This window comes from Zalophus californianus, chromosome 5 (assembly GCF_009762305.2).
Source record: "Zalophus californianus isolate mZalCal1 chromosome 5, mZalCal1.pri.v2, whole genome shotgun sequence".
NCBI classification, from domain to species: Eukaryota; Metazoa; Chordata; class Mammalia; order Carnivora; family Otariidae; genus Zalophus; species Zalophus californianus.
The window spans coordinates 88,930,678-88,952,029 of NC_045599.1; the positions used below are offsets into that span (position 1 = coordinate 88,930,678).

The following is a 21,352-nucleotide window of genomic DNA, read 5'->3' on the forward strand; positions in this document are numbered from 1 at the left end:
CCTAGGAGAACTGTCATCTCTCCCTCCTGTCTCAAGCCTGGACTGGAGAGAGACTGAGGAGAAGCCAGACTAGGGCCAGGACAACCTGGCATGAGGACCTTTAGCATGTCTGAAGTTGCTGGCACTCTCAGCAAGGTCCTTGGGCCCGTCCTTTTCAAGAGAAGAGATGGCCTCTCTGTTGTGTTCTCTTGAGCACCCCTGGAGCATGAGGGCAGGGCTTCCTGTGTCATTTTCGTCACGCCTTGCCAGAGTCTAGAACAGTGCTTGGCACACAGTGGATGCCCAGTGAATGTTGAATGACTGGATGGGGTGCCTGTGGGACATTTATGTGACAAATTCAGGGAGTAGATGAAGATTCAAGTCCATATTCACCTCAGATTCAATTCAGGAATGAGTTTGGGACAGGCCCAGGAAGTCACAGATGCATGTAATTGATGCGAGAGCGAGAGGAGCAGGGCCCGGGCAGGTCATGCAGGAGTGAAGCAGGTAAGATGCGGTGTCCTTTCAGTGGAGACATCTCTAGCATATTAATCACAGTATCTTTCGCTTCCACAAAGAAATGCACTCTCTCCCACTTCTCTTGAACCGTGAAGCCCTCTCAGTCCATCCTTGGTTTCCATGGATACAGGTGAGCAAGAGCACAGGGGAAGATGGTGAGAGCTGCTGGGAGCAGTCTAGGGGGAGTCTTCTGGGGGCAGCCACTCTCGGCCCCGAGCAAGGGCCACCATGTAGGAATGCCCAGCTGTGCCAAATCTGACAGTTTACCAACAGAATCCAGAGACTCAGACTTTCATGTGAAATCTGGCTTTTGGATGTTGGCAATTAAGTTCGATTCTTTTTTAACCTGTTACAAAAATAATAAACATGGAACAAATCCAGCATGAGGACAGCAGGGGAAGAAATGAGAGGCCAGGAAGCAGCAACATCCCAGAGGAAACAGACAGATGACAGCCTCTGGAGAGCTCAGGGCAGGGAGGCAGGGGCAGGGCAGGAGTGTTTCCAGAAGTTGCTAACAGTGTCATCCAGGCAGATAAGGCCAAAGAGTCCCCGTTGGCATTTCTCAACAAAGCGACCATGTTTGCCAGATCAGTTTAGCAGAGAGCTGGGGCAGCAGGGTGAGAGGAACGATGGGGAGGGCTAGCGAGATGTGGGAGGAGAGGAGGTGAGAGAGTGTAGACAGCTCTTCAGAGGCTTGGCTGTGGTGGGCCAGGAGGAAGCCGGACCACTAGCAGCCAGGGGCAGCTGGACAGCCCAGATGGGTGGAGGGAGGAAGCTGGGAGGCTTCTGCCCAGGGAAGGTGGTTGAAGAAGGGGAAGTTGGGGGAGGGGGTGGACAGGGAGGGGAGGGTGAGGAGCAGAGAGCTGGGGGCCTGAATCTGAGGAAAGAGGAGCTAGCCTAGATGGAAGTAAACACAAGCATGGGGTACCTGCTTTGAATGCTCCCTCCCTCTGCCAGGAACCACAGAGCAATAGTTTATATATAATTTAATCACAGAAAATCACTTAAGAGGGATGCAATTTTTTTAAAGATTTATTTATTTATTTATTTGAGAGAGAATGAGAGACAGAGAGCATGAGAGGGAAGAGGGTCAGAGGGAGAAGCAGACCCCCCACTGAGCAGGGAGCCTGATGTGGGACTCGATCCCGGGACTCCAGGATCATGACCTGAGCCGAAGGCAGTCGCTTAACCAACTGAGCCACCCAGGTGCCCAAGAGGGATGCAATTAAAGGCATGTTTCAGAGGAGGGAACTGAGCCTCAGAGAGTGAAAGTGACCTGTCCAGAGCCCCCCAGCCAGAATGGCCTGGGTCTGTTGCTCCAAGGATCAAAGGCTGAAGTGCTCCCCACTGCACCTCCCCAAAGAGCTTCAGGGATCACGGTGTTCCAAAGCTGGGATGTGAGGCTGTGCGGGTGGAGGCTATGGGGACTGGGAAATGTCCTTGTGCCAGGCAGGGGAGGCCATTAGCGCCCTTGGAGAGTACAGTCTCCAACTGAGGGGGCAGAGCCCACAGCGGGGGCATGAGTGGGCAACTGGAGAGGCAGCAGGCAGGGGAGGGGCTTTTGCCAGCCCTGAGCAGTTTGAGCTCATTTGAAGTCAGCGGGGAGAGAGGCAGTGCAGGGCCAGGGACTGTTCCACTGGAGGACAGAGTACAGAGAACTGATGATTCTGGGGCTGCCTCCTCAGTGCCAGGTCCCACGTGGCCTAGGAACATTCACAGTCCTGTGGGCCCCTCCAAGCAGCCCTGCTAGGGAAGGGGAGCTGAGGCCATGGGCTGAAGGGCCGGGCCCCACAACACGCAGGGACCAGCGGCTGGGATTCCAACAACCCTGTGAGTGGAGGAAGGGCCCCTCCCTAGCGGGGCCTAGAAGAGGTGAGGGCCAGGGCTCCAGGGGCCACAGTGGAGCAGGAAGCTTGCTGGGAGTCTGGAAAGAACTGGGTGGGGGGTGGGGGGGTGGGGGTGGGGGCGGGGCCAGCCCAGGGAGATTGTGCGGTGAGGTCACCACAGAGTGGCCAGGGAGGGTCCTCCCTCTCAGGGCCGGGGCAGGGCGGGGCACCATAAGGCCAGCTCAGCTTTCACCCATGTCCTTGCCGCAGACAAAAATGACTACTACTTGGGGATTAGGTAGTTTAGGAAGGACTCTTTCAGCTGTCATTCAAACTAGTTTTAGCAAAAACAGGAAGAATTTGTCTCATTTAACTGGAAAGGTCAATGACAGTGGGAGTCTCTCTGAGCTTGCTTTCTCCCTCACTCTCCATCTCTCAGCTTTGATTTCTTCATGCTGGCTGTATTCTCAGGTGGGTCTCCCCATTATTGGCAAAGATGCCCCTCAACCAGCCCCAGGCCCACATCTTGCCAGCTCAGTAGCCCCAGTGGAGCCTTTCTTAATGGTTCCAGCAATAGTCTTAGAGCTGACACCCATTGGACTGACTTAGGAGACGTGTCCCTCCCTGAAGCAGTCTCGGCATCTGCCCACCGGCCTGGACTACATGCTCCCCTCTGGAGCCTGCAGTGGAAAAGCAGCCAGAAGACAGGGACAGGGACACTTAAGCATGGACATCCACAGCACTGGGCACACTTCCTCCCCTCCGAGTCCCGGACCACCACCACCACCACCACCACCCCCCACCCGCCCCGTGAGTCCCACCCTCATCTCTACAGCTGTAACCTCAGGAACTACTTCTGGCCAAACTCTAGGCTAGGCCACACCCCCTGGAAACTTGAGGGTGCTAGGAGGGGAAGCAGGGAGAGAGCCTGTGGTGTGAAGTGACATGGGACAGACCTGGGTTCCCATCCAGACTTCGTTGCTCACCAGCTGCACGCCTCAGGGCAAGTCACTGCCCCTCTCTGAGCCTCAGTTTCCCCATCTGTAAAACAGGAATAGCGGCCCACACACCAATAGCATCTACTATGTGCAGTTGCCATTTTATTTTATTTTTTTTTTAAGATTTTATTTATTTATTTGAGAGAGAGAGAATGAGAGATAGAGAGCACGAGAGGGGAGAGGGTCAGAGGGAGAAGCAGACTCCCCGCTGAGCAGGGAGCCCGATGCGGGACTCGATCCCGGGACTCCAGGATCATGACCTGAGCCAAAGGCAGTCGCTTAACCATGCAGTTGCCATTTTAAGCACGTTCTACTTTTTTTAAATCCTCGGACACTATGAAGTAGGCACTATCATGATCATCCCCATTTTATAGTTGAAGATGAGTGGAGACAAGAAAGGTCCAGCAATGAGTCTAAGGTTATACGGTTGGCAAAGTCTGTGCAGTGACAGCAATGGACTTAGCGGGAGAAGAGCTAGTGTGGTCAAGTGGCCGGCCCCGTGCCAGGGGCCGATGCCTGCGAAATGCATTGAGCCCTGTAGTGATGATGGGTACCCTTGAAGGGGTGCTTGGTTGGAACTTGGCAGAGGCAGGATGAGGGCAGAGAGGCTCTACCAGCTGGTGCTGACCAAGTGCTGAGGCCAACATGTCAGCCTTGAAACCTTCCCTGAGAGTTGTGGGGAAGCACAGAACAGGAAGAGGGGAAGATGGGAAGATGGGCGTGGGAGGTGGGAAAGCCAGACTTTGAGGAGGAGGGGAGGGGTTTCGCACCTTTTAAGCCTCCATCCAGTCACATTTTATCCTTATAAATCATCAAAGAGGAAACTCAGAGAGGGGAAGTCTTTTAGCCAAGGTCACACAGCCAGTGACCAGCTTCTGGATTCGAATCCTCCCTCTTTCTTGTCTCTTCTACTCCAGCAGCCACAGGACCAGCCTCCCAGTGTTGAGGGGAACTTGCATTCTAGGGATGGGAGACACCCAATATGTTAGTGACGTGAAGAGTGATCAGTGCTGGGAGTGGGAGACATGAGAGCCTGGTGGGTGGACCTCCAAGGAGGCACTGAGACCCACCCATCAAGGCTGGGCACATGGGTTTGTTTCAGGGGTAGCAGGTGGCTGAAGAAAGGCAGATTCACGGAGGAGAGGGAGATCAGCGGTCACCTTCCTCCCACTGGTAAAGGAAAATGAAGACTATGATGGGGCCACTAAATTTGGCAACTTAAGGGTCCTTAGTGCCCCTGGCTGGAGCAGTGCCAGGAACAGCAGGAGCAGGAGGAGACAGACCGCAGAGCTACAAAGCGTAGGATGCAGGTGATACGGAAGCGTGAAGGGTAAGAAGACCAGAAGGGGTAGGCTCCAGGGCATGTAAGCAGGGAACCCTCTTTTCTCTCCCTGAAAATAAAGAAAACAGGGCATGGGACATATGAGGACTCTGTACTATCTTTGCAATTTCTCTGTAAATTTAAAACTGTTCTAAAATTAAAAGTTTATTTAAAATTATAGATGGCAAAGAGGTGAGAGTGGGGTGGCTGGAGAGAGTTTGTAGGTGGCTGAGGGGAAGCAGGAATTTGAGGAAGGGAGAGTATGCTTATTGGACTTCTGTTTTTTGGATGTGAAGTTGAGTGAGCAGGAGGCTGGGGAGGAGGAGGTGGTGGGGAGTTCTGAGCTGGGATACGTCAAGGGGAGCAGGAGGGGAATGAGGCCTGAGATCCCTCTACCTAGCCCTCCCAGGCACCCCTCGGCACTGATCCGGTCTCCTTGCTCCCCAGAATCCCACTGATTCTGCCTGGACCTTGCTCCAAGTGGGGGCTGTGGAGAAACTGCTAGGGCCAGGGATCCATGAGCATAGTAGGTGCAGAGTTCCCCAGGCAGGTGTCTGTCAAATTCAGGGGGTTTGAAGAGGTTATTCCTACTCTAAAGCACTGGGACTCACTGCTGATTGCCGCACACTGATCTCCTTCTCCTCTTGGTGTAATTGATTACCCAACTCAGAACTCAGAGGCCCAGCTGGGGACCACCTCCTCCTCCATCTCCCAGACTGGACCAAGTAAAGCTTGCTTGGTTCTGTCACCTCCCCCCAGAAGATGGGGGTGGGAGGCTTTGTAGGAGGTGGAAAAGGCTTCTTAGAGCTGGGGAGGGTTTCAGGGTCCCACCTTGGCAAGGTGGAGATGTTCCAGGAGGCCCTGGCAGTGGTGCTCACTCCCTTGTAGGGGACTTCTGTGCCCAGAGCTTTGGGAAATAAAGGTGCAGAAGGCTGGCCCAGTAGTGTCCTTGGAGGAACCCTGCCCTGGGAGTCTGGGGTTAGATGATGCTTCTGGAACTGTACTGGGGATTCCTCTGAGAGGCCTGAGCCTTGGGAGAGAAGGCAAAAGAATTCCTAGGCTGGCCCCATCTGAGACAGCCCTGGGGGCAACTAGTAAGGGAGGGGGTGCCCAGAAGCGGTGTGGGGCAGGGACGGAGAAGTTGGGAATGCTGGGGTACTGAGCTGGATTGGGGCTGGGCATGGTCAAGGAGGCAGGGATGGAGGGGTGTGATTGGGAACTGGGAACCCCAGGTGAATAGGGTAGGCTGGACTGAGGAGGGTGCTGCTAGCGAAGGCGGATTGTGAATGTGTGGAGGTGCGCACTGATCATGGGGTTGGGAGTAGGCTGGGAAAGAAATGGGTTGGATGTGGGGTGGAGACACAGATGGCAATGGATAGTGATGGGGATGGACTAGGAGTGGACCTTTCAGAGGTGGATATGGGCTGCAAATGGGCCAGGGTGGCTGGTCCAGTTGGGTTGGGGCTGGGGGTTGGGACGGAAATGGACCAGGGATGGGGGGTGAGGCTGGGGCGGGGAGAAATTAAGCACGGAGTGGGGCTGGGCCCAGTTGGAATGAAGTGGATTTGGGACTGGAACCAGGAGCTGGAAAGGAGAGGGGTGAAGCCGGGCCTGGGTAGTGGCTGCAGACGGGGATCGCGGTGAGGTGGGGTCACCGCCTGCGGAGGAGGCAGAGATGAGTCCGCGGGGTATGGGGCTGGGGAAGAGGGTGAGCGCCTACGTTGGGAACACGGTAGGCGAGGGTTTGGGACGTGGGTGAGACACGCCTGGGGAGCGGAAGGGCAGATCCGCGGCGGGGCGCGGCGCGCAGGGGCTGTGGGTGAGGGGCGTGGGGGCGCCCCGGGGCAGGCCGGGAAGGGGGGGCGGCCCTCCCCCCTGGGCCGGGCCGGGGCGGCGCTAGGACCGAGCGCGCGGAGGGAGCGAGCCGGGCGGAGCCTGCGCCCCCCGCCCCCCGCCGGCCGGCTCCCCTCCCCCGGCCGCTGGCTCGCTCCGCTCGCAACACTGCAGAGGCTTCGAGGCGGCGGCGGCGGCGACTCCTTTCCTTCCCTCCTCCTCTGGACGTCCGTCCGTCTGTGCGTCTGTCCGTTCGGCCTCGGTCCGGCCAGCAGCATGGCCGGCGTCAGCTTCAGCGGCCACCGCCTGGAGCTGCTGGCGGCGTACGAGGAGGTGATTCGGGAGGAGAGCGCGGCCGACTGGTGAGCCCCCCGCCCCCGCCCCCCGGCCCCTTTGTCCCCGCGCCGCCGCCGCCACCGCGCCTTTGTTTCCACCCGGCTCCGCCGCCCTGCAGCCGGGAAGGGAGGGGGAGACTCCGAAATGGTGCAGCGGCCCGGGAGGGCCAGGGAGGGGCTGCCTTTGTGCGCGCCGGGGGAGGGGCCGGGCCGGGCCAGGCGGGGCACTGCCGGGCCCCGAGCGCCCACAGGCGGTCCAAGTTGCGCGGTGGGAGCGGTGGCCGGACGCCGGCCGGGGAGACGCAGGGTCCAGATGTGTGGCCTGGGGCCGCATGGCCCTGCGGGAGCCCATCCCCCGCCCTCTGCCCTCCCGCCCTGGGCCCGGGGGACAGGTGTGCACGGGGCGGCCAAGGGCACCTTCGCCACCTTCGAGCGGGCGAGGACCGGGCGGGGACGAGGCGGGGACCGAGCCAGCGGAGCCAGCGCAGCCTGCCTGGCCCAGCCCGGCCCGGCCACAGCACAAAGGAAAGCTAGGGCGGGGGAGGAGCGGAGCGGGCTGGGGGCCGGGGCGCCCCGCCCACCGGGGGCCTCTCGGAGTTGGAGTGTGATGGAAAGACGTTCACTGCCACATAGCAACCGCCAAGCGACTCCTGTTCCTCTCAGGGGTCGCAGAGGAGGCAGAGATGAGTCCTCCTCTCCCCGACCCCGAAGGGGGTTGCGGGGACTAGATCTCCCGCAGGGCTGGGAAATGCCATGGGGACTGAACTGCCTGGTGAGGTGACCACTGGGGTCCCTGAGGGCAAGCTCTCAGGCGCACAAGTGTGGAGGGAGGCCCGAAAGAGGAATGAGAGAGTGAGTAGATCCAATGAGCCCCTAAGCTTCATGGCCCTGTGGCCAGAGGCTCTCAGCTCCCTGGTGGGGGAAAAGCTGAACTACCGTCTCCGCCTTCCCCTGCTGTTGTCTTCCCCTGAGCTGTGGGAGGGCATGGACCACCTGCTCTCCGGCCAGAGTCCGCTGGAGGGGCAGGAAAGCAAAGGGGTCCCACACTGCCCCATTCAGGAATCCTCTTCCTCCAAAATACTCTGTCCTGGGACAGGTGCCCATTCTGTTCTCTAGGCCTGATCTTCTCTTGGAAGGCAGGAAACTGAGGCACAGAGTGAGGATAGGTCTGAGGGACCTCACTTGGGCTGGCTTCACCCTCATCCTAGGAGGGCAGTTGGGCAGGGACACTGACCTGGGGGCTGGAGTCCGGGCAAGATGGCCAGGAGTCCATGCCATGGTACTGCAGCACTGGCGGGCAGCCAGGCCTGGAGGGATGGACGCGGGAGACAAGTTCTCATGTCCTCCAGGTCAGTCACAGGAGAGGCCAGCACAGGCTAAGCCGGCAGGCGGCCCACCCGTTGTCCCAGCCCTGCCCCAAGGGGGTTGAGATCATGGGAGGAGTTCAGGACAAGTGGCCGGCTTGGCCCAGTGGAGGAGCTAGGCTTGGAATAGGGGGCCTTGCCTGCAGAGAGGCACAGCCCACCTTAAAACCCCCCTCTCGCCCTCTGGTCTGGTGGTTGCTGTCTACCATCACCCCATTTCCCTCTAACCTCCCAACAGCAGGACTCTGGCAGCCCAGTGCAGGGCCACACAACCATTGCTGGGCCACATTCTGCTTAGCAGAGGCCTGGGCTCCCACCTCCCAGCAGCCTCCATGTGGCCAAAGCAAGTTATTCATCATTGGCATGCGTCACCCCCATCTGGGTTGTGTGTGTGGGACACACACATACGTACACACGTACCCTCGCACACACACACATTTGCTCGCTCCCGAGGGCCTAGATAGCATGTTGTGAAAAGGGTGTGACATCCTGCAGAGTGGGGCATGAGTGCCCCCAGCGCCCAGTACAGAGCCCGGGGTACAGTGGAGTCTCAAGACTCAGGGCCAGACTCTGCACTCAGAGGCCAGAGGAGGGCATCTTGGGTATAGTTGCTGTCTTGGTCAAGGGGCTTGGCACTGCCCTCCCTTACCTTGCCTTCTAGGGGGAGCCCACTCCTAGGTGGCAGAGGCTCTAAAATGGACCATTGCCCCGGCTGTGACACTGCTCACTGTGTGGACCACACACAAGTGTCTGCTCCTCTCTGGTCCTCTTGAAAAGAGAAAGGGGATGGGACTCTGCCATATCCGGGACCCCCAAGGCCCTTCCAGCTCCGACATCCTGAGAGTGGGATTGTCCTGAGGGGTCCACGTGCCTTTGGTCCCCCACCTCAGCTGAATGCAGGATCTCCCTGGACTGGCTACATTCCAGCCCCACCTCACCCGAGTCCAGTGTCTCTGGCCTGGGTCGCTTCTCAGAGTTCATGTCAGTATCACAGATACCTACCGGTGCTGCCCTGTGCTGGCCCCGGGACCCAGTGAGTGGTAGGTGTTGATTTGACTGAATCAGATGTCTCCACCTCACACAGCTTGCAGTGAGAGGCATTGTCTGTCTCCAGGGGTTGAAGCTGGAGAGACATATAGATTCCTGGGTCCCCCATCCTGACACCTTGTGGCTTCACCAGCTCCCACCCATTCAGGCCTGGGCTGCCTCTGATGTGTTTGAGAAGCACAGATCGAATGAGATGTGGGATGGGCTTGGAGGCTTCTTGCCATCCCTGCTGGGGTATGGTAAGTGCTCTGGGGAGGTGCAGCTTAGGGCAGGGCTTCCTTGGGAGCTGGTTTTGGGTCCCTGAGGGATTTCAGCCAGGAGTGAGCCAGGAGGTAGAGAAGTAGGTCTGGCCCTCCTGTGGAAGGAACCACATATGCAGAGGACCCCCGGGTGGGAAACATCTAGAATTGTGTTTGGGATCAGGGAGCCATCCAGCATCCCAAGTGTTTGGTACGGATCTGGAGGTCTAGTTGGAAAGGCAGGCGGGGGCAGAGCTCAGGGTTTGAAGGCCTGCTGAAGGCTTTGAACTTAGGCCTGGTTTCTGCCAGGGCTGTGGCTGTTAGCAGGAAAGATGGCCAGAGGCGGGTAGGTAAGGGTTGAGGATGGAAGGGGTCCTTGGCAGGGCCAGTGTCCCTGGGCCCTCAGAGAGGCTGACAAGTCCCACGGAGGGGTGCTATCTAGAGCAGTGTCTGGCACCCAGGGTCTTTGAGTTTTGCCTCTGTTTCTGGTCTGTGGAGTGGAGAGGGGCAGACCCCTGCTTCTCTGAGGGCCCTTTGTTCCCAGTGGTGGGTTAGGGTAGCCAGACAGGTGGTGGGACAGCTGTGTTGAGAAGCAGCTGCCAGGGTTGGGGCCCAGGCAACAGTTGGACGGGGAGCTTCCCAGCCCCACAGTCCACCTGTGTGTCTCTTTCCGGAGGGAGGCCTCCCGGAGAAGGTGGGGGTGGGGGCTGGGGGGCCATCTGGCCCTGGCAGTGACTTGTGCTGACCTCATGAGACTGGGCCAGGGCTTCCTTCTCCTTTCCTCCTCCCTCTCTCCTCCCTCCTCCTCCCTTCCTCCCTCCTTCCCTCCTGCTCTTCCCGCTCTCCCTTCCTCCCCCTTCCCTCCCTCTCTCCCCCCTTTCATTTTTCTCTTCATCCCTTCACTTCCTTCCTTTCTTTTCTCTTTCTTCCTCCTCTCTCCCTGTTTCTCCCTCCCTTTCTTTTCTCCATCACTCTGCCTCCCCCTCTTCTAGCCCCCCCCCCAACCTCCCCTGCAAGTAGGGAAAGGAAAGCATGGGGAAGGGGCTTGAGACCTCCTGAGCCTCCGGGACAAGGCCCTTCTCCGTTGCCCCACTGGGTTCTCAGGAGGAGACGTCTCTGCCTTCCCTTCCATGACATGGATGCCGTGCCGGTGCGGCTAGGGAGAAAACGCCAGGGCAGAAAAAGCCAGGGAGGAGGGGGAAGGAGGAAGGCTGCTAGGGTCAGCTTTCTGGTAAAGCTAAGGCAGAAGGAAAGGCCAGCATTTCCAGGAGGCCAGGGCCTTCTCAGCTCTGGCAGAGGCCTAGGAGCCGGAGGCCAGGAGAACATGCCCACCAGGGGTCTGAGTCTGGGCAAGAGTGACCTCAGTGACCTCATCCCCATTTCTGAGAGGTGGAGATTGAGGCCAAGGGCATGTCCCCAGGGTCTTTTGTGTTCAGGAGAATGTGGCTGGGGTGGGCCCCAGCATGTGCCAATTGCCAGGTTGCCATGGTTACTGAGGGACGCCCAGCAAAGAGAGCACCAGGTTCTCCTCCCCCTCCCTTGCCATGGGGGGGAGGGGCGGTGGGTACTTGAAGAACACGCCAGGTAGGTTCCCAGCGCCGGCCAATGGGGGCTGAGGATCGTGGTAGCCAGGGAACGGTAACCAAGGAACCGTCGCCTTGGAGTCTCCATCTAACACCCGCTCACTGGGTTGTAGGCTGCCAGGGCCTGAGCTCTGAGAACGGGACACATGGGCTCCCTCAAAGCCAGCGACCAGGCAGCGATTTTTGCCCCCTTGCCTACTCCCCTCCTGACTCGAGCCTCCCTCTACCAAGTCCCAGGCTGCCTCCCAACTGGGCTCCAGCCAGAACTGGTGCCTAGCCCTGCTGTCATGATGACATGGCAGTGCTGGACCAGAACCCCTACTCCTGTCCTGCCTGCTCTGGGTCCCTCCTCCTCCCCAGGGCCATCCCCACCCAAAATTGGCGGCCTGGGCCCTGTCAGTACTCTGAGCCACCCCTCCCTCTCCCCAGGGCTCTGTACACATACGAGGATGGCTCAGATGACCTCAAGCTTGCAGCATCAGGAGGTAAGAATTCCAGCCATTCCTTTGCCTTTCTCTCCGCCCCCTCCTCCGGTTGTTTTCTTCCCCACCCTCCTGGCTCAGGGCCATCTCCCTGCCTGCAGCCAGCCAACCCACACTTGTCTGCCTGTGTCCTTCCTCCAGCCATCCCGAAGATCCTCAGGGTGGGGAGGGAGGGAGCCTTGCTTGCTCTTTGATTATGAGAAGACTGAGCTTCCAGAGACGGAGAGTGACTTGCCCAAAGTCACACAGCCAGGAGGGAAGGGGCCTGGCAGGGATGGCCCAGATCACATCCACTTTCTCCAGAGCCCAGGGGTTTTATTTTACCTCACTGGGCATAGCGCTGTGTGAGAGGTGATGATGTGCGATGAGTGAGACATGGGACGTGTGAAGAACAAACACTTCCTCAGTCCTAAATAGGGCCCTGGGGGATTCAGAGACAAAGCTTGCTCCTGCCTGTTGTCCCTATTCACACCAGCACAGAGCTGTGGGACCTCCATATCTCTGGGTGTGCCTGTCAGAGCCCATGAGAGGAGTCTTTCTTTCGGGTTCCGGGCCCTTTGCAGGGTAAGGGCTCAGGAGATGGGGAGTCTTGCTTGATACCCTCCTGATTCCCCCAGATGGGGGTTTGCAGGAGCTCTCCGGCCACTTTGAGAACCAGAAGGTGATGTACGGCTTCTGCAGCGTCAAGGACTCCCAGGCTGCTCTGCCAAAATATGTGCTCATCAACTGGGTATGCAGCTGTGGGCTGGGGCAGGGAGGAAAGGCCCCAGAACAGGTCCCCTCCTCCCCACTTCTCCTGCTGACACCACCAGCGAGAGCCCCACTAGCCCTTTGGGAAGAGAGCCCAGGGCCTCAGGCTGCTCCCGCTCTTGTCCTTTCCCGACCCCCTCTTTGCTGGGTACTTTGCAGGTTGGTGAAGATGTGCCTGATGCCCGAAAATGCGCTTGTGCCAGCCACGTGGCTAAGGTGGCTGAGTTCTTCCAGGTGCGAGTGGGGCCGGGGCTCGTGGGGGTGGGGCCAGACTCCCAGGGGCAGGGTCTCCAGGCTGGTGGTGGTCACGGGATGGCGCCATGCCGCCTGAACACGCCTTCTTGCTGCAGGGTGTCGATGTGATCGTGAATGCCAGCAGCGTGGAAGACATAGATGCGGGTGCCATCGGACAGCGGCTCTCCAACGGGCTGGCGCGGCTCTCCAGCCCCGTGCTGCACCGACTGCGGCTGCGGGAGGATGACAGCGCCGAGCCGGTGGTCAGTGTGTGTCCGGGGCTGGCTGGCCTGCCCGGGCTTCGTCCGCCCCCTCCCTGCCAGTCAGTCCTCACACTCTGTGAATGGGAGCTCCCAGAGCACTCGGCCCGCTCCTCCCGCCCGCTCATGCCAAGCTGTTTCACTCTGCAGGGCACCACCTATCAGAAAACTGATGCAGCTGTGGAAATGAAGCGGATTAACCGCGAGCAGTTCTGGGAGCAGGCCAAGGTGTGGGCCCCGCCCCCAGCTTTCAGGCTGAGCTGCCCCTCCCTGACCCCGCCCCAAGGCATGGCTCTGGGCTCTGTCCCCAAGTCCCTCCCTTAAACAGCGCGTCCCTGTCTTGTGTGCTACCCCAGCTGAAAGAGGGAGCCCTTTTGGCCTTAAGCCCATAAGGCATAATTCCCAGAACCAGAACCTCCCCGGTCCTGGGTTGGGGATGGGCTGGAGGGGCAGGGGCAGGCCCCAGCTCAGGGCCTGCACTGCCTTGGCGTGGGGGGGGTTGCAGAAGGAGGAAGAGCTGAGGAAGGAGGAGGAGCGGAAGAAGGCCTTGGATGAGAGACTGAGGTTTGAGCAAGAGCGGATGGAGCAGGAGCGCCAGGAGCAGGAGGAGCGGGAGCGGCGCTACCGTGAGCGGGAGCAGCAGATCGAGGAGCACAGGTTGGCCCTGCCCCGCCCTAGGCCGCCTGCTCAGCCGCGAGCGGACCCGCCCCAAGGTGTGCTTGCTCCTTCTCGTTCCAGGAGGAAACAGCAGACTTTAGAAGCCGAGGAGGCCAAGCGGCGATTGAAGGAGCAGTCTATCTTTGTGAGTTTTTAGCCAGGGCTCCCGGTCCCCTGGTGAGGGGATGTGAGAATGGTCCCTGTGTTCCTGCGCCTTGGGAGGGGGGCGTGGAGTGGCGGGGGGGAAGGTTATCAGGGGCTTGGGGACAGTTCTGGGTGTTCGGAGTACCTCTGCATGGGCACGGAGTGTCATAGAGTGTCAGGCCTGTCACCCAACCATGTGGGTCTCTGTTCCCTGGCTGGGGAAGGAGACCTCTTTGAAGAAGCTTATTCTGTAGACTGAAAGAGAAAATCTTCCTTGACCCAGACCCTCACTGACCAGGCGCCACCCCCCATGCCCCCGCCCCTCCCAGTGAAGCCTGAGAGGCTGGGGTGGATTAGACAGGCTTCCTGTGCTTTGGGGGCTGGAGGCCTGGCCCCCACCACAGTTGTGCCACAGAGCCCCATGAATGAGTTTGGGCCAGCGTTCAGAGCACCTGTGCACATGTGTGTGTCGTCCCGAGGGTGCTGTCTGACCTCCAAACCTTGGGGTGGCCCACAAAATTGTATTGGGAGTTGAGTCTCCATGCTTTGAATGGAATTTTGTATTTCTGAAATAGCGAAGGTCATTCAGGCCGGAGCATGGTATAGTTCTGGATGGGAGGTGGGCGGTTCTCTGGACTGGGACGGTCGAGATGGTCGGTTGTGCCATGAGGACCCAGACAGGAGGCTGGGAGGGCGGAGACCAGACAGCCCTGCAGCCCCAGGCATGAAGTCACGCCAGCCCTGGGGGTGGAGATGCCGTGCAGTTAGTGAGCTCCAGCTGCAACCATTCATTCGGCACACCTTTGGCATGTGCCACGTGCCAGGGGTTAGAAAACAGTGGAGGACAAGGTAGGCAAGACTTTTTACAAAAGTAATTGATGAAGCAGGTTTATTTTGAATTGTGCCAAAAGGTCCGTAGAATGGGCCATCTTCACGATTTTTAAGATTACATTTTAGTGGCATTAAGATTCCCAACAAATTCACATCGTACAGCTGTTACCACTGTTTACCTCCAGAATTTTTTTTTCGTCTTCCCATGCTGAAACACTGTCTGCATTAAACACTCACTCCCCATTCTCTCCTCCCCCAGACCCCTGGCAGTTGCCTTTCTGCTGTCTGTGAATTTGACTATTCTTAAGTACCTCATTTGAATGGAATCGTAATTTTTTTTTCTTTTTGTGACTAGGTTATTTCACTTAGCACAGTGTCTTCAAGGTTCATGTGTCAGAATGTCTTCCTTTTTAAGGCTAATAATATTCCATTGTATGTATATGCCACATGTTGTTTATCCATTCAGAGCAAGATCACTCTGAAAAAGCTTATTTTGACAGAAAATTTCACACACAGGCACCCCAACGTTGAAAGAATAATATGGTGAGTCCCCTGAAGTGATCACTCATCTTCACCAGTTGTCAGTGCCTCAGGCAATTGTATTATAGTCTCACATATAGAGTCTCACTCTCACACCATTGTATTATAGTCTCATCCGGCCCTTCAAGGTGTGGCTCGTGTGACAGTGACAGTGGATGTTCTGGCAGGTCAGCGTGGTGACCGTACAACTTCAGGCCCTCTGAAGAAGGTCCCATGTGAGAACATTGGAATTTAGAACCATAAAATGCTTTCCCGTTGCTTAAGCTGTCGTTCTGCTTTCTCTGTGAAGAATTGCATTCCTTGTCTGAGTTCCCTTTTTGCCTGGGCTGTCAGGGAGCTCCCATGTATCAAAATGCTCAGGCCCAGCAGTGTCTTTGACCCTATGATGAGCGTATTGATCTCACTTTCCTACCCGTAGCCCTAATTTGTTTCAGTGTTTTGTACTTTGTTGGTAGTTCAGGCTTTTGTGGTGAGCTTGCCTCTAGTCCTTTTTTTTTTTTTTTAAAGATTTTATTTATTTATTTGACAGAGACAGACACACCGAGAGAGGGAACACAAGCAGGGGGAGTGGGAGAGGGAGAAGCAGGCTTCCCGCCGATCAGGGAGCCTGATGTGGGGCTCGATCCCAGGGGATCCTGGGATCATGACCTGAGCCGAAGGCAGACGCTTAACGACTGAGCCACCCAGGCGCCCCTCTAGTCCTTTTTTTTGAACGAGGCAGAGGAATCTAGTGAGGTCGGCCTAGGTAGTGCAGGAATACCAGCAAAAGCTGGTGGGATATAATTTATGGGAAGGCAAGGAGCCTGACTAGAGCCCAGTGGGCTGAGGAGCAAGGCAAATTTGATTGGAAAAAGAGCTCGGTCAGAGGAGGACTTGAGATTTCATTCTGGAAGACGCAGAGCTGTGGTTGGAGTGACAACCGTCTCGAGGGGGTTGCTTGGAAGGGCCATTCTCTTAATGTATTCTGAGGGAAAAGTTGAACTTTTAGGTTATGTGTGCAAAACAAAGAAGCCCTGTAACTTCCCCACCATACCTGCAGCTTATTCTCCCCTCGGCATCAGCCCCTCCCGCCCCGTTTGCCGCACTAGCAGCAGGTGCAGCACTGATTCAGAAGCTGTGCTGTAGTGAGTTCAGTTGAGCAGTTGTGTGCCAGCTGAACCTTGTGCTGGCCGCTCATACGCAGATCCGACTTCTCGGTCTGTGTTACCCACAGAGGATGGGGCAAGGATCCCGGAAAAAGGAAGTTAGGCTACAGTGTAATCTGTGGTGTGTGCCTGGACCGCCTCGTGGAGACCCAGAAATGACCTGAATGGGCGAGGGACCTCTTCCCCAGGAGGCAGTGCCCAAGCTGAGGCTGGAAGCGGGAAGAGTTGGACCTGGGGTGGGAGTTGGGCATTTGGGGCAGGAGAGATTGAGCTCCTGTGCAGGGGCATGGAGAGGGGAGATGGTGTGCCTGTTCCAGGAACTGTGACCACATCGTGCTGAGTGAGACTTTGTGGCTACATCTTACAGGGTGTGTGGGTGAGTCAGGGCAGGAGGTGGGTGTTAGAGCGGTGACAGGCCAGATCAGACAAGGGGGAAGGGAACGTGGGACAAACAAGGGGCTCCATCTACCTTTACTCCTGGGGTTGCAGCCTCAAAACTGCAGTGCAGTTAGCTGGTGCAGTGCAATAGGGAATGGTGGGGATTGCAGCGAGCAGGTCACTTCTGGGGCTACAGAGAGAGAGCTTGGTCTGAGGAGGCCTTGCACTTCGTTCTGGAAGACGCAGAGCTGTGGAGTGACAGTGCAGGTGGAGGGGGAGCTATGTGACTGGGTGGTGAAGGGAGCAGAGGTGCCACCTCCAAGCCCCTTCCTGCCAGGTTGTGGAGAAAACATGGGGCCTGTTAGAAGGCCAAGAGCTCAGGGGGAGTGAGGTGCCCAGGACACTGTCCCTTGGGTTTCCAGGGTGACCAGCGGGATGAGGAGGAAGAGACCCAGATGAAGAAGTCCGAGTCGGAGGTAGAGGTGAGAGCTTTGAAGAGGGCACGTGAGGTGGGCAGGGCTCGCCTCCGCTGGGCCCGCCCTGACCCCTTCTTTGTGCCCCCAGGAGGCAGCAGCCATTATTGCCCAGCGGCCTGACAACCCGCGGGAATTCTTCAAACAGCAGGAACGAGTTGCATCGGCCTCTGCAGGCAGCTGCGATGCACCCTCGCCCTTCAACCACCGGCCAGGTAGTCCCAGGTCCCACCCCCACCTGACCCCCACTCCTCAGGTTTGGGGACTGAGCCTCTCTGCGGCTCTTTCTTGGAAGGGAAGCCTTGCCCAAGGACCCCTTGGAGAAGGCAAGGCCACTCATCGTGCTTTCACCCACCGGCTCCGAGTGGCGGGACTGAGAGGGGCTCAGGCCGGGGTCGGTGTTGGCCTTGGCTGGGCAGTGGGTAGTGCCAGAGGTCATCCGGGCAGCTCTGGCATGGGCTGAGGCATCCCCCCTGGCTGCAGGGAGCGGCCCCGCTGGGGTTGAACTAGGTCTTGCCTGAAGGGCTGCGGATGCATGTAGGGTGGGCTCTGACCCTGGGCCTGAGTTTGAGCAGCCTGGGACCCTGCACCCAGTGCTCGCTGCTGGGGTTCTCGTGGTGCGGCTCCCACCTCCCTCCACAAAGCACCCTTCCGCTCTGTCTGCTGCTCTGCGTGTTTGCCCCTGCTGTGTGCTTGGCCCTGTGCTGGGGTTCCAGGGCTGGGGCCTGCTGTCCCATGATGCTTAGGGACCGGCTTGGTGTGGCAGGCTCATTGCTGTGCGTGCCTGGTGCTGGTGGGAGTCATCTGATGGCTTGGGGCTGTGGCCTAGCGTGGCTGACGGTGCACCCTAGCTGAAGGCAGTTTGGACGGCTAGGGCCAGCCCTGGGGGCGGGTGAGGCCTCGGGCAAGGGGTGGGGGAGACTGACCCTCTCTTGTCCTCTGTCTCTCTCTGTCTGTCTCTCTCGGCAGGTCGTCCGTACTGCCCTTTCATAAAGGCATCGGACAGTGGGCCTTCCTCCTCCTCCTCTTCCTCCTCCTCCCCTCCACGGACTCCCTTTCCCTATATCACCTGTCACCGCACCCCAAACCTCTCTTCCTCCCTCCCATGTAGGTAGCAGCCCCAGGCTTCAGTGGGAGGGGTAAGGAGGGCCCCGCTTCCCAGCAGTGCCCCCACCCTTACTCCCCCAGCCTGACTGCTGATCTCTGGTGTTTGTCCCCAGAGCAGGTACTACCTGCCTCTTTCCCCTGGCCCTGAAGGGGCTCTGACCCCAAGGGGCCTGGCTTATAGGATCTGGAGCTGTGGTCTGGCCCCTGAGGGGCCTGGGGGGGCTCCCAGCCTCCACCCAGACTCCACACAGGAGGTGCTGGCCAGACCCCGAGGTGGACAGTCCTGGCCCCACCTGGCTCCCAGGCCCTCCCTGACCAGCCTGGGGGTTTGTTCCACAGGCAGCCACCTGGACAGCCACCGGAGGATGGCACCTACCCCCATCCCCACCCGGAGCCCATCTGACTCCAGCACGGCTTCTACCCCTGTCGCCGAACAGATTGAGCGGGCTCTGGATGAGGTCACGTCCTCGCAGCCTCCACCACTGCCCCCGCCACCCCCGCAAGGTGAGTGAGGGGCTACGCCCTAGCTGCCCCAGGGCTCCCACCAGTCCCTGGGCTGGGACCCCCACGTGGCCATGGTAGCACCTTTTCGGGGATCTGAGTCAGTCATCACCCACGTTGTACTGCTCTGGGGGTGGCTTTGGCCGGCGGGGGGAGCCCTGGTGTTGTGGTCAGACCTGCCGTCTCTCAGCCTCGGCGTGTCTCTCTGGAACGGGGATCTGGCCTCCCAGGGCTGCCGAGCAGCTGAAAGACCCTAGGAGATAGAGGGGCAGCAGGGCCCAGGGGGTGTGCTGGAAGGTGCTCTGTATGGAGCCCTTTATGGAAGCCTCCTCCCCTGGAAGCTGCTGACTCCCCAGCGGGTGGGCAGAGCAGAGTAGGGTGGCTGTCCCCAGGCCTGCGTCCTTTCCTGGGGGAGCTGACCACCTGTCTGTCCTCCATGTGTGCTATGACAGAGACCCAGGAGCCCGGGCCTGGCCTGGATAGTGAAGAGACCAGCAAAGAGGCCAGAGCTGCAGCCCCTCAGGCCTGGGCCGGCCCTGGGGAGGAGCCCCCACAGGCACCGGAGCCTCCCCGGGCGCAAGGCAGCCCCACGGAGGACTTGATGTTCACGGCATCTCCAGAGCAAGCCATCCTGGCTGCCCCGCTGGAGCCTGCCGTGGCCAGCGCTGCTGCAGCTGACACCCTGGCTGCTGAGGCCGTAGAGACCGACACTGCCACTGCTCACACCGCTGTTGCCCCCGTCACCCCCGCCGCTGCCAGCCTCATTGACCTATGGCCTGGCAACGGGGAAGAGGCCTCCACAGCCCAGGCTGAGCCTCGGGTCCCCACACCTCCCTCGGGTGCCGAGGTCACTCTGGCAGAGGTACCCCTGCTAGACGAGGTGGCTGAGGAGCCACTGCCACTGGCCGGCAAAGGCTGTGCCAACCTTCTCAATTTTGATGAGCTGCCTGAGCCGCCTGCTACCTTCTGTGACCCAGAGGAGGAACTAGAAGGGGAGCCCCTAGCTGCCCCCCAGGTCCCAACTCTGCCCTCGGCTCTAGAGGAGCTGGATCAGGAGCCAGAGCCAGAGCCCCACCTGCTGACGAATGGCGAGACCACCCAGAAGGAGGGGACCCAGGTGGGGCAGGGACAGCCTGGTGGGAGGGGTGGCGGTCAGGGTTCTAGCGGGGGGTACCCCCTTTCTCTGTGACCCGTTATTGGAGGGTCATTCTGTTCATCCTCCTTGGGCCAGCTCTGCTTTCTTTGCCCAAGGCAGGTATATGTTTCCCTGGAAACCACTGATGGAATCACTGGTTGCTGGGGAAACGAGCTCAGGCCTGGTAGGTCCGCCCTAGTCATCCTGGGTGGGGCCTAGTGACCTGGAGCTTTCCTCCTGCAGGCCAGTGAAGGGTACTTCAGCCAATCACAGGAGGAGGAGTTCGCCCAATCGGAAGAGCCGTGCGCAAAGGCCCCGCCTCCTGTGTTCTACAACAAACCTCCAGGTAGTACTGGGGTGGGCGATGGGGGGATTCCGGTAGGGCTGCTGGGTTCAAGCGTGAACATGCGCGTGCACGCACGCACACAATCAGTTGGCCGTGCTGGGTTCGAGTGTGTTTGCATACACACACAGCCACAGCTCCCAGGGGTTGGGGGACACAGCCGTGGATCTGCTGGGCCATTTCCTTAACTCCACTCCCTTCCCAACATCACAGAAATCGACATCACCTGCTGGGATGCAGACCCAGTACCAGAAGAGGAGGAGGGCTTCGAGGGCGGTGATTAGCGGTGGCGCCCGCCCTCAGGCTGCCCTTGCCAAGGCCGCCCACCTGTGCCGGCCTCTGGCCAGACGGCCCGCCGCGCCTGCACTCGCAGCAGCTCCGCCTGGCACCCACTCCGGATTCCGGCCCTGGCCCAGGACTTGGCCGCTTCCCTACCCACAGGGCCCGACTTTTACAGCTTTTCTCTTTTTTTTAAAATTGATAGGAGACTTGTACAGTTGACTGGTTTTCCTCCCGTTGGTAGTTGAGACGCTGTTGCAAATTCTACCCCGTCCCCGCCCGGTCCAGATTGTAGCTCTTAGTCCTCCCTGCTCAACTCAAGCTGGCCGGGGTGGAGGCCTCACCCTACTTGGGGCCTGGCGTCGGGGGAGCTCTGGTGGGAAAATGCCCCACCTCTTTTCCTAGTTTTATGTTTCTTGGAAAAATATCACTTTGTATTCTCTGTCCAGGGCTTCAGATATTTTGCACGAATTTTAAAACATGGCAATAAATGGCTCGTGGGCTCTGGCTCCCTGGGACCCCCTCCCCGCCCTTCTCTTGACCCCTCCCCGCCTGGCCCAAAGGAAGCAGGCCCAGCTGGGGCCCCTCAGCTTCCAGGGCCTTTCCTGCCCCCCTCCTGCTGGGCAGGTCCCAAGCTGGAGGCCCTAGGCGCGGATCAGGTCAGGGCTGTTGGTGGGGCCCGGGGCTTTGGGTGGCCCCTCCCCAACTCCTCCCTCTTTGCTTGGGTTCCTTTTTCACGTTCAGTAACTGTTTTTTGGAAAGCACAAACTTCTGTAACGGGTCGTGCTCATGTCTGTTAATAAAGAAATCCAGATCCCTTCAGGCCTGCTGCTCCGGGCCTTCAGGGGCGGATCTGGGGTGTGCCGCCTGCCCTGACCCCGATTCCCAACTCTTCCCACCTCCAAGGTCACCGGGGCTGCCTTCACTGTGATCTGACGGGCAGGGAAGGTAGGGTCTGGGGCTCCTAGGGGAACCAGCCTATGAAGTTAGGTTCCCCACCCTCAGGCCAGTTTGTAGTCAAAAGGCACACTCAGGTTCTGTCCCACCAA

At 58.8% G+C, this 21,352-nt stretch overlaps 1 protein-coding gene across 2 annotated transcripts; it reads left to right on the forward strand.

The window, feature by feature from the left end:
• Positions 1-6,553: 6,553 nt before the first annotated feature.
• Positions 6,554-21,144, forward strand: DBN1 (drebrin 1). 2 transcript variants are annotated; one of them, XM_027607066.2, is made up of 15 exons: positions 6,554-6,838; positions 11,474-11,529; positions 12,144-12,256; positions 12,436-12,510; positions 12,627-12,773; positions 12,921-12,998; positions 13,276-13,427; positions 13,509-13,572; positions 16,888-16,947; positions 17,030-17,153; positions 17,908-18,045; positions 18,385-18,549; positions 18,999-19,663; positions 19,925-20,027; positions 20,238-21,144. In XM_027607066.2, the coding sequence occupies exons 1-15, from the start codon at positions 6,753-6,755 to the stop codon at positions 20,306-20,308; spliced, it is 2,097 nt and encodes a 698-aa protein (XP_027462867.1). In that variant the 5' UTR covers positions 6,554-6,752; the 3' UTR covers positions 20,309-21,144. The 2 variants fall into 2 exon arrangements, with proteins under 2 accessions (XP_027462867.1, XP_027462868.1); XM_027607067.2 differs by lacking the exon at positions 17,908-18,045 and having other exon boundaries at positions 6,558-6,838.
• Positions 21,145-21,352: the final 208 nt, after the last annotated feature.